This window comes from Entelurus aequoreus, linkage group LG11 (genome assembly GCF_033978785.1).
Source record: "Entelurus aequoreus isolate RoL-2023_Sb linkage group LG11, RoL_Eaeq_v1.1, whole genome shotgun sequence".
Lineage (NCBI taxonomy): Eukaryota > Metazoa > Chordata > Actinopteri > Syngnathiformes > Syngnathidae > Entelurus > Entelurus aequoreus.
Genome location: NC_084741.1, coordinates 38306948 through 38328653, shown reverse-complemented (window position 1 = coordinate 38328653; position 21706 = coordinate 38306948). Strand labels below are relative to the sequence as shown.

The 21706-nt window shown below is 36.7% G+C and overlaps 2 protein-coding genes and 1 long non-coding RNA gene across 6 annotated transcripts in view; 2 read left to right on the top strand and 1 right to left on the bottom strand.

The window, feature by feature from the left end:
* LOC133660661 (urokinase plasminogen activator surface receptor-like) overlaps positions 1 to 7966 on the top strand; it is an 18300-nt gene extending 10334 nt beyond the window's left edge. The window contains exons 4-5 of one of the 2 annotated variants that reach the window (XM_062064237.1): positions 6456 to 6566; positions 6628 to 7966. In XM_062064237.1, coding sequence (XP_061920221.1) covers positions 6456 to 6566; positions 6628 to 6827 — 311 coding nt within the window. In that variant the 3' untranslated portion in view covers positions 6828 to 7966. The remainder of the gene's footprint in view (positions 1 to 6455; positions 6567 to 6627) is intronic. The other variant, XM_062064238.1, reaches the window with a different exon arrangement.
* Positions 7967 to 9430: 1464 nt separating this feature from the next.
* Positions 9431 to 11621, top strand: LOC133660660 (uncharacterized). The gene is made up of 3 exons (XR_009827861.1): positions 9431 to 10034; positions 10230 to 10290; positions 11432 to 11621. It is a non-coding gene; the product is annotated as an uncharacterized LOC133660660 (long non-coding RNA).
* LOC133660659 (myelin-associated glycoprotein-like) lies at positions 9603 to 18497 on the bottom strand. 3 transcript variants are annotated; one of them, XM_062064233.1, is made up of 12 exons: positions 18421 to 18497; positions 18202 to 18264; positions 16027 to 16419; positions 13979 to 14275; positions 11412 to 11511; positions 11307 to 11339; positions 11203 to 11235; positions 11095 to 11136; positions 10352 to 10390; positions 10223 to 10288; positions 10113 to 10146; positions 9603 to 10037 (listed from the first exon to the last, which is right to left on the bottom strand). In XM_062064233.1, exons 2-12 carry the CDS (start codon positions 18227 to 18229, stop codon positions 9975 to 9977), a joined length of 1128 nt encoding a protein of 375 aa, XP_061920217.1. In that variant the 5' UTR covers positions 18230 to 18264; positions 18421 to 18497; the 3' UTR covers positions 9603 to 9974. The 3 variants fall into 3 exon arrangements, with proteins under 3 accessions (XP_061920217.1, XP_061920220.1, XP_061920219.1); XM_062064235.1 differs by having other exon boundaries at positions 9608 to 10037; positions 10113 to 10140; XM_062064236.1 differs by lacking the exon at positions 10352 to 10390 and having other exon boundaries at positions 9605 to 10037; positions 10113 to 10140.
* Between the last annotated feature and the right edge of the window lie 3209 nt (positions 18498 to 21706).

Genomic DNA, 21706 nt, shown 5'->3' with positions numbered 1-21706 from the left:
GCAGCGCCATCCTCGGACCAAAGGGAGCTGATCGGCACCAGTTTGCCGGTCGGACCCCACATGAGATCCCTGCGCTCCATGGGGGAATGGCGGAGTGTCTCGGCTTCCATGGCGCGCAGGACCTCCCACGTTACCTCGTCAAAATTGTCCCATTTTTTTGCGGGAGAGCTCTCGTGCTGGCGACATCTGTCAAAACTGGGTCTATGGCGTGGTTTGCTCTCCCGTGGTGCAAAAGAAATGGAACGGACGTGGCGTGCAGGTAAAGACATAGTTTAATTATAACTATAAACTACAAAGTACAAACAAAAGGGTACAAACAAAAGGCGCTCACAGCGGAGGTAAAAAAAACTTCACTAGGAAAAAACAAAAGGCGCGCACAATGGCGGAGAACTATGAACTAGTGATGGGTCCGGCAACACCGATGCATCGGCGCATGCGTCGAGCTCATAGAGCGATACCCTGTGTCGGTGCGCGTATCGCTTTTAGAAAGTCACGTGACCGAACACGAGCTGTTTTGGTCACGTGACCGCTCATGAGCTGTTCTGGTCACGTGACCGCTCATGAACTGTATCGCACTGACGCCTGCGCGTCAAACTGTTTATTAGGAAGCGGCGCAATGCGTGTTGTTGACACACACCGTTAGGGCCGCTTGTTGTCACTGTCACTCAAAGTTGCATTTCAAAATTACACAGAATAAATGTGTTTATTTTGTTTAGAATTCAGATGGGTTTGATTTGGTGCGCGGCATATATTGGCTGTGCGGCGCACGGTGTGCGCGGAGGACGCTTGAGCAGTGCGCAATTGCGCAGGCGCGCACCTTAGAGGGAATGTTGCTCACAGGGCACAGAGGGGGCGTCAGTGCGATACAGTTCGCGTATCGGTCACGTGACCAAAGCAGCTCATGATCGGTCACGTGACTTTCTAAAAGCGGTACGCGCACCGACACAGGGTTTCGCTCTATGAGCTCGACGCATGCGCCGATGCATCTGTGTTGCAGGACCCATCACTACTGTTACTAGAGAAGGTACAGGAATGACGGCGTGGCGAAGTTGGTAGAGTGGCCGTGCCAGCAATCGGTTACTGGGGTTCAATCCCCACCTTCTACCATCCTAGTCATGATACATGTTCACATTATTTGACTGTATCTAAAAAAGATAAAAATATATTTCTATTTAAATGAAGATATTAAATAATCCTAAATGAAATACAATGACTTGGTTTATATTATTGTATATACTAGGTCATAAAATCAGTGTCAGTTGAGTCGGTCCATAGGTTGCCTGTAGGGATTTTTAATGTCCAGCAGATGTCAGTATTTAGTGACACAGTATCGACACAGTATCAATACAGTTTTGCAATGTGTCGAAACGCTTCATGAGGCCTCATCAACCCATCACTACTATGAACATTTAAACAAAAACTTACGTGACAAGAAACTGTGAACATGGCATGAATGTGTGATGTCGCCAGGACGAACAACAGAAACAGAAAAGCCTATATAGTGACATGAAAAGTGAAAACAGGTGCGTGACTAACTGTGAACAGGTGCATGACATGACAATGTGAAAACGTGAGACAGGTGTGTGTGAGTCCAAACGTGGAACAGGTGAAACTAATGGTTGCTATGGTGACAAACAAAACCAGGAAGTGAAACCAGGAACTAAGGAAGTGTCCAAAAAACAAAACAGCACATGGCCAAACAAAAACATGAACACAGACATGACAGATCTGTCAAAACTGGGTCTATGGCGTGGTTTGCTCTCCCGTGGTGCAAAAGAAATGGAACGGACGTGGCGTGCAGGTAAAGACATAGTTTAATTATAACTATAAACTACAAAGTACAAACAAAAGGGTACAAACAAAAGGCGCTCACAGCGGAGGTAAAAAAAACTTCACTAGGAAAAAACAAAAGGCGCGCACAATGGCGGAGAACTATGAACATTTAAACAAAAACTTACGTGACAAGAAACTGTGAACATGGCATGAATGTGTGATGTCGCCAGGACGAACAACAGAAACAGAAAAGCCTATATAGTGACATGAAAAGTGAAAACAGGTGCGTGACTAACTGTGAACAGGTGCATGACATGACAATGTGAAAACGTGAGACAGGTGTGTGTGAGTCCAAACGTGGAACAGGTGAAACTAATGGTTGCTATGGTGACAAACAAAACCAGGAAGTGAAACCAGGAACTAAGGAAGTGTCCAAAAAACAAAACAGCACATGGCCAAACAAAAACATGAACACAGACATGACAATTTTCATGTCTATTTACATTGTAGATTGTCACTGAAGGCATCAAAACTATGAATGAACACATGTGGAGTTATGTACTTAACAGTAAAAGGTGAAATAACTGAAAACATGTTTTATATTCTATATTGATTGATTGATTGATTGATTGATTATATTCTAGTTTCTTCACAAAAGCCCCCCTTTGTTTTGATTACTTTTTCGCACACTCTTGGCATTCTCTCGATGAGCTTCAAGAGGAAGTCCCCTAAAATGACTTTCACTTCACAGGTGCGCTTGAAGCTCATCGAGAGAATGCCAAGAGTGTGCAAAAGAGTAATCAGAGCAAAGGGTGGCTATTTTGAAGAAACTAGAATATAAAACATGTTTTCAGTTATTTCACCTTTTTTTGTTAAGTACATAACTACAAATGTGTTCATTCATAGTTTTGATGCCTTCTGTGACAATCTACAATGTAAATAGTCATGAAAATAAAGAAAACGCATTGAATGAGGAGAAGGTGCTTCCAAACTTTTGGCCTTTACTGTATGTTTGTGTGTGTATATATATATATATATATATATATATATATATATATATATATATATATATATATATATATATATATATATATATATATATATATATATATATATATATATACACACACACACACACACATCAGGGCAAGAAAAAAACTCAACCCAATGGGGACAACAAGAAACTTTTGGAAGTGACCCCCCCTTGGGTGACCGGTGCAATGGATGCTAGGTGGATATGATTAATAACGTGAGAGTCCAGTTCATAGTGAGGCCAGCAGTGGATCCTCTTGCATGTAGACAAGTCAGCAGCGCAGAGACATCACCAACCGATGCATAAAGCAGTGGTCCATCCCGGGTCCCAACTTGGAACACCTAGCGCCTCCTTCGTGGAAGCTGATCTGCGGGGGGCAGAGCAGAAAAGAGAGACGGCAGATTAAATTATCTAAAAAGGGTCCTATTTAAAGGCTATGGTGTATACATGAGTTTTAAGATGGCACTTAAATGCTTCTACAGAGGTAGCATCTCTTAACTGTTACCGGTAGGGCATTCCAGAGTACTGGAGCCCGAATAGAAAACGCTCTATAGCCCGCAGACTTTGTTTGGGCTCTGGGAATTACTAATAAGCCGGAGTTCTTAGAATGCAGATTTCTTGCCGGGACATATGGTACAATACAATCAGCAAGATAAGATGGAGCTAGACCGTTTAGTATTTTATACGTAAGTAGTAAAACCTTAAAGTCGCATCTTAAGTGCACAGGAAGCCAGTGCAGGTTAGCCAGTATAGGCGTAATATGATCAAACTTTCTTGACCTTGTCAAGTCTAGCAGCCGCATTTTGTACCAACTGTAATCTTTTTTTAAATGGTAGACATAGGGAGACCCGAAAATAATACGTTACAGTAATCGAGACGAGACGTAATGAACGCATGAATAATGAGCTCAGCGTGGGTGGTGGACAAAATGGGATGAATTTTAGCAATATTACGGAGATGAAAGAAGGCTGTTTTAGTAACACTCTTGATGTGTGACTCCAGCAAGACAGTAATACTTTACCAAGTCACTTTCTATACTTGTTTTGTTGTCAAATTTCCCCTCTGGGATTAATAAAGTATTTCTGATTCTGATTCTGATTCTGAAATGTTAAGGTTGTATTATTAAATAAGGGCCAGTGTGTAGCGGGACCGATAATCTACATTCTTAGGGTTAAGATGCAAAACGTTGCTGGACATCCATTGTTTGATTTCATTTAGACACACCTCCAGGTGACTACAATCTGGCGTGTTGGTCAGCTTTAGGGGCATGTAGAGTTGGGTGTCATCAGCATCACAGTGAAAGCTAACGCCATATTTGCGTATGATGTCATCTAGCAGCAGCATATAGATACTGAAGAGTGCAGGGCCAAGAACCGAACCCTGTGGAACTCCGCACGTTACCATAACATATTCCGAGGTCACAATGTTATGGGAGACACTGCATTCTGTCAGTAAGATAGGAGTTAAACCAAAAAAAGGCTAAGTCTGACATACCAATATGTGTTTTGATACGTGCTCAAAGAATGTTATGATCGACGGTATCAAAAGCAGTACTGAGATCAAGTAACAGCAACATGGATGACGCATCAGTATCCATTGTTAGCAATAGATCATTGGTCACTTTTTGCGAGGGCTGTCTCCGTAGAGTGATTTGCCATGAAACCAGATTGAAATAGTTCACAAGATTGTTAGACGCTAAGTGTTCATTTAGCTGCTGTGCAACAATTATTTCAAGGATTTTCAAGATAAAGGGAAGGTGGGACACCCGCCGGCAGTTTACCATGAGGTCAGAATCGAGGTTAGGTCTTTTGAGCAGAGGGTGAATAACGACTGTTTTTAATGCTAGGGGAACAGTACTAGAAGAAAATGATCCATCCATCCATTTTCTACCGCTTGTCTCTTTCGGGGTCGCAGGGGGTGCTCGAGCCTATCTCAGCTGCTTTCGGTCGGTGGGCGGGGTACACCCTGGACAAGTCGCCACCTCATCGCAGGGCCAACACAGATAGACAGACAACATTCACACTCACATTCACACACTAGAGCCAATTTAGTGTTGCCAATCAACCCAGGTGCATGTCTTTGGAGGTGGGAGAAAGCCATATAAGGTTCAACACCATGGCAAGATGTTCTCCCAACAAGAAAGGACTATTTTTCACTGTGAGAAGAGGCGACATCATTGCAGCAAACACCTGCTGGTGCTTCACTTCCGTTTTCAGAATAGGGTGTAGGTGCAGTGATAACATAACACTTAAATTGTTACTGTGACTGATTTAGTTAGTAAGATGATAAGTTAGTAAGATGATATAAAAGCTCAACAGAAATGAAAGACGGTCACAGGATGTCGAAAAGAGACTTTTTTTTATTGCAAACAGTTGATCCGACATCAAAACATGTCAAGACACTTTCTCAAACCAATCACACACTTTTCCGGCTTCAAAACAAAAGCGCTACACTATACATCCGGTTTTACTACATTTAGGGTTTCTCCTTGATGAGTTCTCTCCTTCATATGAGTACTTTAATATATTCGAGATATACCCGCGGTCAGCGATCTTCACAATTTAAGAAGACACTGGCGGTTTTCAATGAGAGAAAGGCTTCCATCAACGCGAAGCAAGTGTGACGTCAGGCTCTCTGCTCGCTTTTTGTCACGGACATGGTGCGACAGAATCTAAACATGAGTGCAGTCGCCAAAAGCACCAAAAATAGATGCTAGATTTATCGCCAGTGGTTTTTATGACAGACAAAAAGTGACTAAAAGGATTGGAGAAATCTCGAAAAAAAAAATCTCAACAAAGTACATTGTACAATAAGCAGCAACAATTTAAAAATAGCACAAAACGATATTATTTAAGAAACAAATATATGTTAATACACTTAACAACAGATTTGTTCTAAATGTATTTTCAATTTTTTTTTGCCTTTTTAAAGCATATATGCATCATAGCAAATCATGCGATGACGTCATATTGACGACCCCCCTCCTCGCCACAGTTATTTTGGCTATTTAGGGGAAACCCTGACAATAAACAAAAAATGTCTTACATTACAATCAAGGTTTGTCAGATATATATTTGTAATGTTATGTGATATTTGCACATTAGGAAATGCTCGTACATCAGTTAAGGAATATTGCGGTTGGGGGTGTGTGTGTGTGTGTGTGTGTGGGGGGGGGGGGGGCTGAAATATTGTGTAAATTATTTTATAACATGTTCTGGTCGAGTCCTCAATTTCAGAATGATTAACAGGCTCAAGATGACATTTTATTAATGATTAGAGAAGGTTAACACATTGTCATGCAGCAATATGAAGCCACCACCCCTGAATATGATCTGTCTAGGGTACACCTATTAATGATGAAGATGTATACCTATCTGTGATTATCGGGATTACTTTTGAGCTAGCTATGAACAAAATGCGATTAATCGCGATTAAATATTCTAATCGTTTGGCAGCCCTCGTATACAGTATATGTGTATATGTATATACTGTATGTGTATACATGTATATGTAATATGTGTGTGTGTGTGTGCGTGTGTGTGTGTGTGTGTGTGTGTGTGTGTGTGTGTGTGTGTGTGTGTGTGTGTGTGTGTGTGTGTGTGTGTGTGTGTGTGTGTGTTTGAGATAACTACTTGAGTCTGTCTTACAGATGTCAGTAAGTCCAGGTCCAATGGTAAAAAATGTTTCAGCTGTAACGGGCTGCACTGCGACACCTCTTTAGACTGTCTAGGCAACGAGCACTATTGCATCTCAGCGACTTGTAAGTGACAAACTTGCATTTAAAAAAACAAAAAAAAACATGAATTTACCTTCTTTCTCAGTGGATGTCAATGGCCAGAGAAGAACCATGAAAGGTTGTGCCTCCAAGCAAATGTGCTCCAACAATCAACACGTGTCAGCGCTCATAGGAGCAAAGGTCACCTGCTGTGATGGCGACTACTGCAACAGTGCTGGTCATGCACCAAGAGCTGGCCTTCTAATATTGCTCACACCACTGCTGTCTTTGGCGATGTTATCTTAACACAGTTCTTCTCAAATAGTATGACGAACCCCCATGGGGGGTGTGCGGTGCGATGCCAGGGATGGCACGTGTGTTCCCGGGGAAAATGTTTGATCAATATCATGCAGAAACCCGCTTCAAAACCCGCTTCGAAAAGCTGTACATTACAATACATACCCATTGTAGCCATTAATCCTGACTTCCTCATTTTGATTAAATAAATCGGCACAAATTGCTTTTATCCATTTTTGTTTTGTAGGTTAAAGAGAGTGGGGGTGTGTAAAAGGTTTTTGTCTTCATAGGGGAGGTGTAACAGAAAATAATTGAGAAGAACTGCCTTAACCCCTCTAACCAATGAGCTTCAAGAGGTAGTCACCTGAAATGGTTTTCACTTCACAAGTGTGCTTGAAGCTCATCGAGAGAATGCCAAGAGTGTGCAAAAAAACGTAATCAGAGCAAAGGGTGGCTATTTTGAAGAGACTTGAATATAAAACATGTTTTCAGTTATTTCACCTTTTTTTGTTAAGTACATAACTCCACATGTGTTCATTCATATGAACCCTAAAGAGTATCTTATTCACCATTTGATTGGCAGCAGTTAACGGGTTATGTTTAAAAGCTCATGCCAGCATTCTCCCCTGCTTGGCACTCAGCATCAGGGGTTGGAATTGGGGGTTAAATCACCAAAAATTATTCCCGGGCGCGGCGCCGCTGCTGCCCGCTGCTCCCCTCACCTCGCAGGGGGTGATCAAGGGGATGGGTCAAATGCAGAGGACACATTTCATTACACCTAGTGTGTGTGTGACAATCATTGGTACTTTAACTTAACTTTAACTTTACACATACAAACTGTAGCACACAAAAAAAGCACATTTAATTAAAAAAAACGTTATTATGGTCTTACCTTTATGTAATATATTGGGTTGGAGGCAATAACCAGGCGAGGTGATGAAATACGTCTCTTTACTGTAGACTTCAGAACAGACTCAACACACTTGACATCAGGTGCGCAACACCACGTAAATCGTTGGCCAACCAAAAAGTAACCCCAGTACGCTATAGCCAACATTAACCAGGAGATGGAAACAGACAAACATAGATCACTCTATTACATTCCACCCCTTTTAGAAATGTAGAAGTTACTCAAAAGAAATAAACAACCCAACCAAAAAATGCAGCAGCTCAATAAGAAGCCAAAAAGTGCAAAAACAATAATGTTCATGTTGGAGGAGTTGTGAATGAATGAAATATGAAATCCGTGCTGCAGTCTGCAGGTGTACCTAATGTTGTGGCCCTGCAGTCATTCACAACTCCTCCAACACGAACATTATTGTTTTTGCACTTTTTGGCTTCTTATTAAATAACTTTTTTAAATAGATTCAATCTTGCACGTGGAAAGTTTAAGTGTGGGCTTTAGTTGATATAACACTCCCGTCAGGGGGTGCATTCTACGGCGGGGGTTCATTCTCTACCACCAGGAGGCGGGATTACTGCGAGCCTCAGCCAGTGCGTCTTCCCAGCAGTTTTATGATTGCTCAGCACAAGAAATACTTTACACACATACAGTTGTTGACAAAATACACTGTACATTATATACCTCAGCTAACTAAACTATGGAAATGTATAATATAGTTCATATAGCAATACGGTGTCACTGCACAGCAGGCCAGCAGTTAGCCGAGTCCGCAATCCATGTTGAGGCTCAACGCAGTGACGTGCCTCAACTGGCTGCTGATCACCGCAAGTCTCTTCTCAGTATTTGAACGGCAAATGTGAAAATTCAGCGATTTTGAATAAAAATAATCTAAAACTGGCGAAGTTAAATGGAAAATAACTTTATAGTATAATCACTGGATACATATACCAATTTAATATATATTTTTTCTTTTTAAATTTTTTTTCTTTCCATGATGGCACGTGAGGCCCCGCCTCACCTGCCTCCAGTGATTGCATGTCACTGATATATATATATATATATATATATATATATATATATATATATATATATATATATATATATATATATATATATATATATATATATATATATATATATTATATATATATTATATATGAGGTACCATACCATACTAACTTTATTTATAAAGCCCTTTAAAAACAACCACAGTTGAAGAACAAAGGGCTGTACACCACAAAGAAATACAGGCAAAGGACAGACTAAAAAATAACATTTAAAACAGAAGTAAAATACACATTGAAAAAGCAAATAGAAATTACCCTAAAAACAATTTGTTAGATAAAAAGCAGTTAAAAAGTTAAAAACAGTTTAAAGTAGTAGTAGTAGGTAGATCACCTCGACTTGTTCATTTGAAAAGTAGCTCACCTGCGGAAAATGTGTGAGCGCCCCTGGTTTATATGTATATGCATATATATATACATACATACATATGCATACATATACAGTACATACAGTATATGCATACATATATATTTTATATATATGTATACACACACACACACATATATACATACCGGGTACATACATACATACATATATGTATGGGGAACTGCACTTTAAAAAAAAATGTTGCCTGTCGTTCACTGTCATTATGAGCAACAAGAACACACATGTCTTGTTTTTTGTTTTTTTTTAAAGACGTGTTTTTTGTTGTTGATGACATTTCTAAAATTTATAAAAAAACGCCTTCAAGATGTGGCTAATGGGAGTCACCGTAGTAGCCTTCAAAGCCATCTAAAATAACTTCAAAACCCTCTTATCAACGTTTTATTATACACACTGCAAGTGTACATATAACGTAGTAACGGACACATAGATAACATGTAATATGTTCAATATTTACTGTATTTTAGGCATGTTATGCATAACCGGAACTTATTTCCTCACCGCAATATTTTTATCACAAAAAAAAAAGTGCAGTTTCCCTTTCAGTAAAATGTTCTAAAATAATATAAATGCAAATCACAATACTTAGAATGTGTCAGGTTTTGTTCCTCTCCTTTTTATTGTGGATTTACTTTTTAACACCCCCTTGCCCCCCATGTTCCTATTTACTGACTTTCTATCAACAACTTTTTTTTTGTCATTATTCGATTGTTCCAAAAAACAGCAACAATAACTATTTCTATAACTACTACATTAAACTGATTCAAGTACACACTGCAAATACTTGACTTGCTTCCTTTTCTTCAGCAGTTCCGGTGCACGCTGAGGCCTGCTGTGTTTTCATAATCGTCAGCATCTGACAGGTCCTGTGATGAAAGACTTGTTATTGTCCAAAATATTAACCATGTCACCTATTAGGAATATGCTATTGCTACAAATACCTCAATGTAAATGTTGTCTTTAGGCAGGCTGTTACTCCACAACATAACAAAACAAAATTAATTAGCATTTAGATTGCTGAATGTTGATCATTTTTGTAAAAGAAGGTTACCTTCCAGGGGCTGGCATAAAGGGTTTGCAGAACTTTGGTCCAACTTTACATCTGGAACTACTGGGCCTGTAAGTAGATGTGACTTTACTGCAGTATAATCACAATGATAACATACTTTTCTTAACTTACAAGTTATTCAGAGCCACTTCAGACTCTTCTCTTGGCCTCCTGTATTGGAAGGTGTTGTTAATAGTTATATTCTAAAAGTTAATTAAAAACATATTTTTTGATATTTGACTGCAGGCCTCAACTTTGGCAATGTTCCAATTTCAGGCTTAAAATACTTATTAACAGTGTATACAACAACTGAAATAATTGTATCTAAATTATTTCCTTTTAATTATTGATTATTATTATTATGGTGATTGTGTTCATATTCATGATTTTGTCCTTTTTGTAATTGAATTTGTCAGTAAAACATTTTGAGCTACCTTGCTTGTGTATAACATTGCGTTGTCGAAATGTTAAATGTCATATTTGTTTTTGTCTGTGCAGTATCACGGTAAGATCCAACTAGTTTTTGCTTTGTGTATTAAGAAACTAACTTGAAATGGTGCGCAAGTTATTTTTCTAACTGGATAAAGAAAAAACATTTCCTTGACACAATTATGACTCATTCTCAGAATATAGAACAGAAACTATTTAAATGAGGCCTAATTTTAAACATATAAATCACATCTGTATTTCCTGTCTGCTCTACTAGGAACTGTGTGTGTGATCAAGTTACCATGAATTGATTAACGTGGACCGCGACTTAAACAAGTTGAAAAACCTATTGGGGTGTTACCATTTAGTGGTTAATTGTACAGAATATGTACTGTACTGTGCAATCTACTAATAAAACTTTCAATCAATCAATCAATGCACGTTACCTTGGATTAGCACTGACTGGTTGCAAATGTGTAGACTGAATCCTGAAAGTATAAAGATTTTAAACAAGATACATATTTTTTTTTAAATCACAAAATGAAGTGTCTTACCTGCGAGACATCCTGGACATCCGACTCCACACGCTAATTGTGAAAGAGTGAACACCATCAAACATTAATGTTAGTGTCACCAACGGAACCTGATCAATGCTCACCTGTCCTGGTTTTGAAGTTCTGCAATGCGTCCCCTAAAGCAGATTGAGGAGAGAAATGTTTATTTTTTGAAAGACGACATCTTCGTTACTTTTGAAAAGACTCACTTGTATTTTTTCACCATCAGCATGCAGACTCCTGAGAAGATCAGAATGGTCCCAAGCACAGCTATTGTAGGAATGATGATGTGGTCGTAGCTTTCTCTGCCTGAAAATACAGTTTTATTCTTTTAATCTACACACAGCTTTTACACATTTCAAATTGCAAAGTCAGCATACACACAAAAATGTTCAAATTCCAACATGAAATAAACATTTTCTGAGAAAACATGTCTCTAAAGCCTGTGTGTTAAAGTCAAGGCCCGCGAATGAATGATCTGTGGCCCCCGGGATGATATTTGATTAGTATTAGATCCGGCCCGCAGGCCACAGCTACCTGCTGCTGTTTGCACGCACCAATACTCCATCAGTGTTTTGGTGCTAGGAATTTTCAAAATGGGGTCCCGGGGACCCTATCAGGTCATAAAAATGGGGTCCCACAGTATATTTTTGGGGTCCCACTTTTTGAAAACAAATGATAAATGTATGCATTATCCTGTTATATCTCAAAATGGGACCCATTACCTCCCTGCTTGGCACTCAGCATCAAGGGTTGGAATTGGGGGTTAAATCACAAAAAATGATTCCCGGGCGCGGCACCGCTGCTGCTCACTGCTCCCCTCACCTCCCAGGGGGTGATCAAGGGGATGGGTCAAATGCAGAGGACACATTTCACCACACCTAGTGTGTGACAATCATTGGTACTTTAACTTTTTTTTCAACATTCTATATTGTGTTTTGGAAAAAGGTTGTCATAAACGTTACTTAATTCATAAAACACAAAAGAAAACACATTTTCATGCATATGTAAATGTATTCAATTATAAACATTCATTCACTTTCTTCTTTGCTTCATGGATCTAAACTTTACCGCTGCCGGTATTTTTTTCTATATTTTTATTGTAATATTTTCAGAATGTGTTTGTTCTGTTTTTGGCCAAAGTAAGACAAAGAAAACAATCTGAAATTGTCTTTATTTTTTAGTTTTAATGCCATGATTTTAATAGTCCGGCCCGCGTGTGCACAGATTTTCCTCCGCTAAAATAAGTTTGACACCCCTGCTCTAAAGCAAGGATATTCAAGTTGTTTGGGGGCCCACCTCTCTAAAAAGCTAAGGACCGGGGGCGGACTTGTCCCTCCACTATTGGTTCAATTTTGTCTATTTCGGAGAACCAGCGTCCTCTACAGTGGACATTTGATTTTTATTTATTTATTTTGTCAATTACAGAAGCGCTCTGCTGTTTTTAATGACCTCCTGCAAAGGTTTCTCACAGTTAAATAGCCCAAATGATAAAAAAAGATATAACTAAGGCAGGGGTGTCCAAACTCTTTCCACTGAGGGCCGTACACGGAAAAATGTAAGCATACGGTGGCCATTTTGATATTTTTCATTTTCAAACCTTAACAAAATATATGGATTTTTTTTTTTAACCTTTAGGGCTCCCGGGGACTATAAAGGGTCTCACTCATTAAACTGTTAAAAATAAGTCAAATTATTATTATTATTTTTTATTTAACGCTTACAGTAAATCTCTATATCAACTTGAGGTTGATATATAGTAAAAAAAAAAAAAAGGTTTTCTGTCAAAGACAACTTTGTTTTTTATAGTAAAACTGAAATATGCAGTATTTAGTAATTAGAGCCTTAAAAGATCAATAATGCAGGACACCATTGATTTTAATTCTTTAATATTTTTGAGTAATCACAGTGAAAAGTTAAATAAAATCCTACTAAATATATTTGGGATCCAAAAGGTCCCCCACTCATAAAGTGATATTTATTTTATTAGATTGTTTTTACTTTTAACACTTAAATTACGAGATCAACTTCAGATATATCTGTCGATTTTACGTTTGAGCTATTATTTTGTTTGTTTTATGCTCTTTTGTTGAATAAAACGTTGATGTTTTTATATGGCAACCACACAATATATGCAATATTTTTTCCACATAAAACATTTTAAAGTGATATTTTTTAACTAATAATTCATTATAACATAGATTTTTAGTCTTTTTTTTAGCAATGGCAAAAAAAAGAAAAATAAACAAAGACAAAAGAAAAAAAACAGCCTGCATGGCAGCTTTGTGTCAACATTGTAACTTTTTCTTGTTAGATTTCACCTCATTCCACTTTTTTAAAATGTTTTTTTAAATGTTTGCAATATTATCAATTTTGCAATTTTAAATGTGTTTATTCCAGTAATACCTATAAAGCGCCACTAGGTGACAGTATTTCTCTGTACACGCCTTCCTGTTTCTATTCCGTTATGTGTCTGTCTTCAAGGGGCGATTCGTTTTAGTGTATTTTTCTTTTTACTACTTATGGATGTTAAAATGTTGTTTCGAACATTACCTGTACCGTTCATAAAGTTTGAGCCCCGAACCAATCATTTGAAATGACTATAAGTCAGCAGAATACATTTTCGTATGTAAGCAATAGAAAATAAGAAAAAATACCAAATTAAATAATACAATTTAAAATAATGTTTTAAAAAGTATAGGAAATAAAATAAAAATAATACATTAATTTTAAAAAACTATAGAAAATAAGAAAGATTGTAAATGCTTCCACTCACGTTTCACAAAGAGAGTAAAAGTGTCGGAGGTGGTCCTCCTGCTGTAAAACCTGGCAGTGCAAGTGACGTCAGCGTGGTCGTCTGTGGCCTCGGGAACGATGGTCAGAATGGACTGAACCTCCCAAAAACCCAGATGAACTTCTCTGTTGATGGTGGTGACGTCGAGAGGGGTGCCCCTGCTCCACGTGAGCGTGGGCGCATGCGTGGGACACGTGTGTCTCACAGAGCAGCTGACAACGTAAGGACGGCCTTGGATGGCCGCGTTCCCGTGACTCAAAGTGGGTTTTGGAGGATCAGCTACAAATGAATCAAACATAGATGATCAATATCAATATAAACATAGGGGGACACATGGAAAACTAGTAGGATTGAACACTGTCTGCTTGTCAAAATAAATAGTGGTTTCCCCAAAAGACACCTATAAATATAAACAAGGCACACATTCTATAGGGAATAATAGTTTTATGTGCATAAAACAACGTGAGATACATATTTATGAATACATGTTAAATCACTTTTTACTTTTATTAATGACTCTTGTTGGAGCCACTCGGACTTAGCTGTGAGTTCCTTGTTGAACTCAATAGTGCTTCTCACCTTCTTTGTCAAAGTGCTGGAACTCAACTTTCTTTAGCCTCATGGTGGGCTATTTAGAAGTTGTACTCAATCCAAAAAAAAAAAAGAAAAGCACAGAAACTAGTGTGTTTGCGCAAAATGTTTTACCAAAACTGAGACGGTATACAAAAAACTGTTTTGATGTAATATTTTGTTGAAGCATACATAGCTCCAAATGTTGCGGTTTCACAACATCCCAGTTTTTTCGGACTATGTATTATTTTTTTAAAGCAGATCCTACAGTTTTTCGACATAAACATGGTTAAATGAAAGAAACATATCAATACTACAGTAGTATAGTACTGGGGGTGGGATTAAATAAATTATCTTCTTCCCACTCCCTTTCAGGCAAAACTGGACCATCCTGCTTACATGACCTTTTGCACTATATTAATTTATGTTATTATGTGTTGTCTACCTTGTACTTTTTTTTATTTATTTTTTTTATGCCATTGCCTGAAATAAATGAATAAAAAAATGAAATGAAGTATTGGCCAGTGAACCAATCAGAGCATGCTATTCAGTATGCGAGCCACTGATTGGCTCAACCTAAGGCACCATGACCATACTGGATTAAAAGAGTGTAAAGGGGACTACATTTCGTGCCTAGAGGGCTTTCATTATGTTCCATCCATCCATTTTCGGTGCAGCAGCTCATCCGAGCTGCACTCGGACCGAAGGCAGGGTACACCCTGGACAAGAAACTTTTTTTATAAGGTTGTAAAGAGGTTTTCATTTACTTATTTTTTTGTATTTTATTATTTTTTTTATTTATACTCTAGCTATTAAAATATCTATATTCATAAATAATGATTCCTACCCTTGCAGTGGTGTATAGGCTACGGTGTCTTTGCCATGAAGCTGAATGTGCCAGTCTTGTCTTATGTTGTGACATACAAAGTGTTTATACTGTAGGTATTGTACTTATTACACACCAGCTGTTTAATTGAAACGTGCATCTTAGTTGTAGTATTCATTGCTAAATTTGAAGATGTTGAATTGCTAATGCCAATCAGTGGCATGTCTATGGCAAATCCAATGTAAATTAGCATTAAGCCAGCACATTTTGGAAACGTGGAGCCTTACTGTGCGTTCCAGCGTTTTCTATCAGGCATACTCGCTTTGTTGGCATTGAAAATTGCTACATCACCTAGAGGCAGTTTGGCTCAGTGCTGCTTGACTGCTTGTTTCCTTGCCAAGTGTTTGAGCTGGTGTTTAGACTGCAATCCGACATGACGTCACAAGCAATAAAGCTATCGAAATATGGCATTGTTTGATTTTACGCCAATCAGTGCCAGGTAGTATCGACAGGTACTAAAATTTGGTCCCCATCCTTAATTACACAAAAAGGGGGTGTACAAAATTTGAGGTATTGCTGTAACCTAAAAACGTTACAATAGCCTTGTAGATTTGTGACATTTCTGACGACTTACATAGCATTTTCAAGGTCACGCAGTCTTCGTGAAAGGAGAATTGATCAGGTGTGGCCGCGTCGCCCCCGGTCCGTGCCAGTTCGATGCGAAAACAGAACGATCCGTAGTCAGAGTCCTGGATGGGAGTGATTTCCAGGCTGCAGTTACCTTGACCCAACTGTCCCAACAACCGAGTGCGACCGCGAAAGTTTTCCAGAACCTTGGTATTGTCATTGTGGTAGATGCGTTGGTCCCATTGACTTGAGCGATGCCATATCCCTCTGAGTCTAGAGGTGGGGAGGGGTTCTTTGGGATGGCTGAATGAACAGGGTAAAACCACACAGGAAGAGACCAGGGCATCAATGTTCTGCACAACGCTGGCTTTCCATTCGCCACCAAAAGCCCCATGAGACGCTGAAAGAAGATGGAAGAATTGACACATAACAGTCTTTATTGATAGGATTTAATCTCTTGAGTCCTGGAATAAATCCAAATAAATTATGTTTTCTCACTGCAGCTGAAGATCTTCATACAGTAGATGTTCTTGGTATCATTTTGATGGATTGAAGTGTTTGAGCGTTTACGTAAAGTGTTGATATCAGCCTTAAAAACGCATTGACAAACAAACTGCTAGCATGCATTAGCTAAAAACCTGCTTGAGAATTACAGTATTACCTAGCCTTGCCTTGCCTTGCCTTGCCTAGCATCCTTCATTTTCGTACTTTGGTTTTCCTTTGTAGTATTCTCCTGGTGTGTTTGTTTTTGCCACAATCGCCTTTTGTTTGCTGCCTTTTTGTGTTTTCCCTCACAATAAAGAGGAAGACTTTCTGCTGAAGGCTACCGTCTCTGCATTTTTTGGGATCCACAACACCCGCACGTAACACTAACTTTGTTTTTTAGTGAACGTTTGGCACTTCATGATGTCTTCTGAGCATAAGATCAGAGAAAGTGAAGTGTGATAGTTTATTACAAGAACTGGTTTACGTACTTGTTGGATTATATCCTCCGCCTTCTATGTTCCAGGTGAGATGCATGATTTATGATCTACAATAAACTTACAGGGAGCAGGGAAGCGAGGAAGCAGCAAACCACTCGAGGATGTAAACATAGGGACACACGGAAGTGATTAAGTCACCGCTATAAATAGTCTGTCTGCGTTAGCGCTTATAATAAAAATATCAGTAATACTTGGTTAATATTCAAGTCACAAAATGTAAATGGAGTATTGTTGGCACTTTTTGAATGGTTATTTATTTGATTAATGGGCGGAATAGAGGAGCTCCCATTGGCTCCGCTGTAAGTGGACGTTTATTTACGTTTATTTAATATTTAGAATGCATTAAAAAAAAATCCATCCATCCTCATGTCTTTCTAAATGATTGTGGATAATAGGCAAAATTCCCAAAAAAAAGGGCAGTTCCTCCTGCAAAAATTGGTGAGTCTTCATGCATTTTAAGGGCCTAATAAATGTGAACAATGTGGAAAGATAAAGAGATTAATAAAAATAAAAATAAAAATAAAAATAAAAATAAAAATAAAAATAAAAATAAAAATAAAAATAAAAATAAAAATAAAAATAAAAATAAAAATAAAAATAAAAATAAAAATAAAAATAAAAATAAAAATAAAAATAAAAATAAAAATAAAAATAAAAATAAAAATAAATAGGGCTGAAGCCATAATTATAATAAAAACAACATTAAATGTTTGTTTGGTGTTAAAGTTGATTGAGAGGTTTGAGCAAAAAAAGTTCAAAAATAAAAATGAAATCAGAATGTTTTTATGCCCTTTGAAAAAGTTAAATACTTTTATGTCCTGTTTGTCTTGGAGTTATTGTAGAATAACTTCCAGTGTGTCAAAGAATTGAACATTTTAAAATGTAACATGGAAAAAACATCTTGGGAAAAACCATGTATAATGAATTACTGTAACAAACAAAAAAAGACGGCCAAAATAGAGCAAAAATGTACTAAAAGGACAAAACAGTCAGCCTTTGTCCCCTGAGGGTTAATTCTTGCAGTTGTTGTTGTATTATTGTATTTTAGTGTGAGAGACTTCAATGTTCATTTTGCTTTAAGTTTTGACTAACGCTAAAATTCGACTTAGGAGCTTGTTCGTAACATGAGCCCCACCTAGGAACATAACCAGAGCCTTGTTGGCCCTCGTTGGGTACTAGAAAATGGAAGACATGGTTACCTGCCAACAGCACCAATAAAAACATCATTGTCCTTCCCTTCCGATGGGCTCTTGTGTATCCAGCTGCAAGAACAATAAAACACACACCACAAAACTGAAATCTATACAGTTAGACCAATTTGTATTGACTTATATGTACTCAAATCTGAGCGAAACCTTATTAATATACCGTTCAGTCTTAACCATGTCAATTATTCAATATGTTCAATAAATATTTACCTGCTAAACCTCCTGCTTATCCAGCAATTGTTACTTCTTTTCTTCCTTCAACCAAACTCTTAACTGTCAAGCTAAGATTGTTACTTCATCTTGGTCAGTGAAGCGAGAAGTAGAGATGCAAATGAACGCTGGTTTCACTTCTTGGTCCTGACATAAGGTGATTGGAAACACCTTTGATCAAAACATCAATACTTTTTCTGTGTCATTATAAAATCATATTAAACTCAAACAGTGTGTGTTAGTCTTTCTCATATATACTATCTGGTTCTGTGTATAAGCTGAAAAACTATATGAACTATAGTTTATACTTAAGTGTTGTATTTTCCAGTGTGTGTTATTATTAGTTATTGATCAGCATATTTTGATGATGTCAGCCTTAAATGGATCAGTCTTTCCAGGCTGGCATTGAAATAAACTAAATCTGATTTGGATTTGGTTCCGTTGTTTTTTCCCCCTTCTTTTAGTTTGAGGTGTACACATACTTTTAATCTGTGATTACTGTGAATGTAATATTCTAACAATTAAATGATATTTGTGTCGATATATTGGGCTCTTTTTTTTTGTTTAAGTTATGCAAGTGAATAATAACCTGCGGTTAATCATGATAATTCCAAATATAAAAAGTATGATTCATCTGAAGAAAAAAAAAATCAATTGACTTCACAAATTTTTTCTATAATTATATTATTTATTATTACTAACTGTAACCACATCTGCTTATTTAGTGCTTTAACATACTCAAATACACATTTTTCGGGGATTTGTGTTGTTAAAAACCTTGTGCATGCAAATTAGTTTGAAAAGTCCAGCAAGTCAGCAATACATTTATTTTTTAAATGCATTCTTTCAAAGCTTAAAATCTTTAAAAAAAAAAAAATGCATAGACAATTTTGTGTTATTATTCTTTCTTTTTTTTAAATGTTTTATTTTAATGTTCTATGGCTTTTTTGGGGGTCAAAAATAAGTGTTTTTTTTCATAATGGAAAAATGCAAAATATGCAATGTTTAAAAAATAAGTTGCAGTGTGGAATATTTGAGTTTGGGTACAGCCTTAAATAGATCGATAAATCATGACAGCAATTTTGATACAGTAGACACATGGACAAAAAAGATAATTTTTACAGTGCTCATTAAACTAAAATGAGATAGAACAGTGGTTCTTAAAATGTATCATCAAGTACCACCTCAGTAAACACTTGGCTCTACAAGTACCACCTTAATGACCAAAATTAAAACACAGTAGCATAATAGGCTTAAATATTTATTAAAACAAGGCAGAGGTTCTTTATCAAATATATTATATATTTATTATTTTTGTCCACTGTAACATTACACACAGTTTGAACAGTAACACTGTGTTTGAATATTTAAGTGTTTCTGTCCATATCCACCACTGAGGTAGAAGAATGGACGGACTTATTGACTTCACACAAGTCTTATATATATATATATATATATATATATATATATATATATATATATATATATATATATATATATATATATATATATATATATATATATATATATATATATGAAGTGCCTGGTCAAAACAGAAAATATATATATTAGGGCAGCCAAATGTAAAGCATTAGCTCATGTGATTAATCAGAAAAAATATATTAATCAATTAATCGTATATAATATGTGTGTATATATATATGTGTGTATATATATATATATATATATATGTATATATATATATATATATATATATATATATATACACAGTATATATAGATAACATATATAAATACATTATTAAAAAGTTCCCAATATACAGTATATATGTGTGTGTATAAATATATATATATATATATATATATATATATATATATATATATATATATATATATATATATATATATATATATATGTATATACAAGTGTATGTATGTGTATGTGTATGGTACATACATACACATACACATACATACACTTGTAAAAACTCCCAGGTGAAATTTCAGCTTCTACTCCTACTCAAATCACCTGATCAACACCAACATTGAGGACTGTAATGATTTTTTTTCTGAAAGTTAAAATTGGAAACACAATAAATTTAACAGATGTTTTAATTTCATTTATTTATTTTTCATAGAGAAGGGTTAGAACCCTACATTGATCAAGGGTTAATTTTTATTATTAAAATTCACTGAGGTCCCATACACATAAAATGGAGGCTGGGGGCCACTTTATATATATATATATATATATATATATATATATATATATATATATATATATATATATATATATATATATATATATATATATATATATATATATATATATATATATATATATATATATATATATATATATATATATATTTATTTATTTTTTAATTTTTTTTTTTTTTTTGATGGTAAAAGTAATCCAATGTGGGTCAATTCAAGATAAGCTATCCGTACAAAACATCATCATCTTATTGTGTGACAAAGCAAAAGCAAGTTATTACATTTCATTAATAATTCATTTATTTAGTTTTTAGAATATATTGAAGGCTATTTTTTTTGTAATGAGATGGGGGCCACATTTTGGACATGGCTGAATTACAACAACATACAACACTTGACATAAGCCTTTCATTTTTTAATTATTACGTATGTTTTGCATTAGTTTGTATTTCCTCGTGTATCTTGTGTACTGTACTGCCCTCTAGGATTGATACAGTTTTCAAATCTCTCAATCTAATGATCTCTTAAGTAATTCATGTAAATGAAGCAGATTATCCAAAATGTAAAGAGTGTTTTTGAGTGGTTGATTGATTGGCTGCTTGATTAACACAAGCGACAAAGCATGAATGGAAGTCCTTTAATCAGCAGTGATGAACTTGTATTGTTACAGCCATGATGAATCTCCCTCAGTCAAAACCATCTAGACGATGATGCCTTCAGGTGGACCTTAAAATGGGAAAAGGAACATCCTCCATCCTCGAGTTTAGCATTGACAAGTCAAGCCAGGTGAGCAAGGACATTTTCTGCAATACTTTTCTTTCCTAACATTGTTTTGTTGATGAATATAAACATTTTGTATTAATACGTCCTAATTGTCCTTCTCAGATCCGGTGGTGTTCCTGTCATGGGTAACCTAGCCTCCGCCGACTTCATCACTTCTAGTTCAAAGGGTCGACCTTGGAGACGGCCGAAAGAAGACCGAGTCAAACTAGAGGATTTCTTGACGCAATACGACGAGGATCTGTGGAGCGTCAAAACAAAGCAACGTCTGTCAGTGAAGAAGCTCACCTGGACTGGTGGCGTTCATTACGTTCACCTGGCTCTGCAGG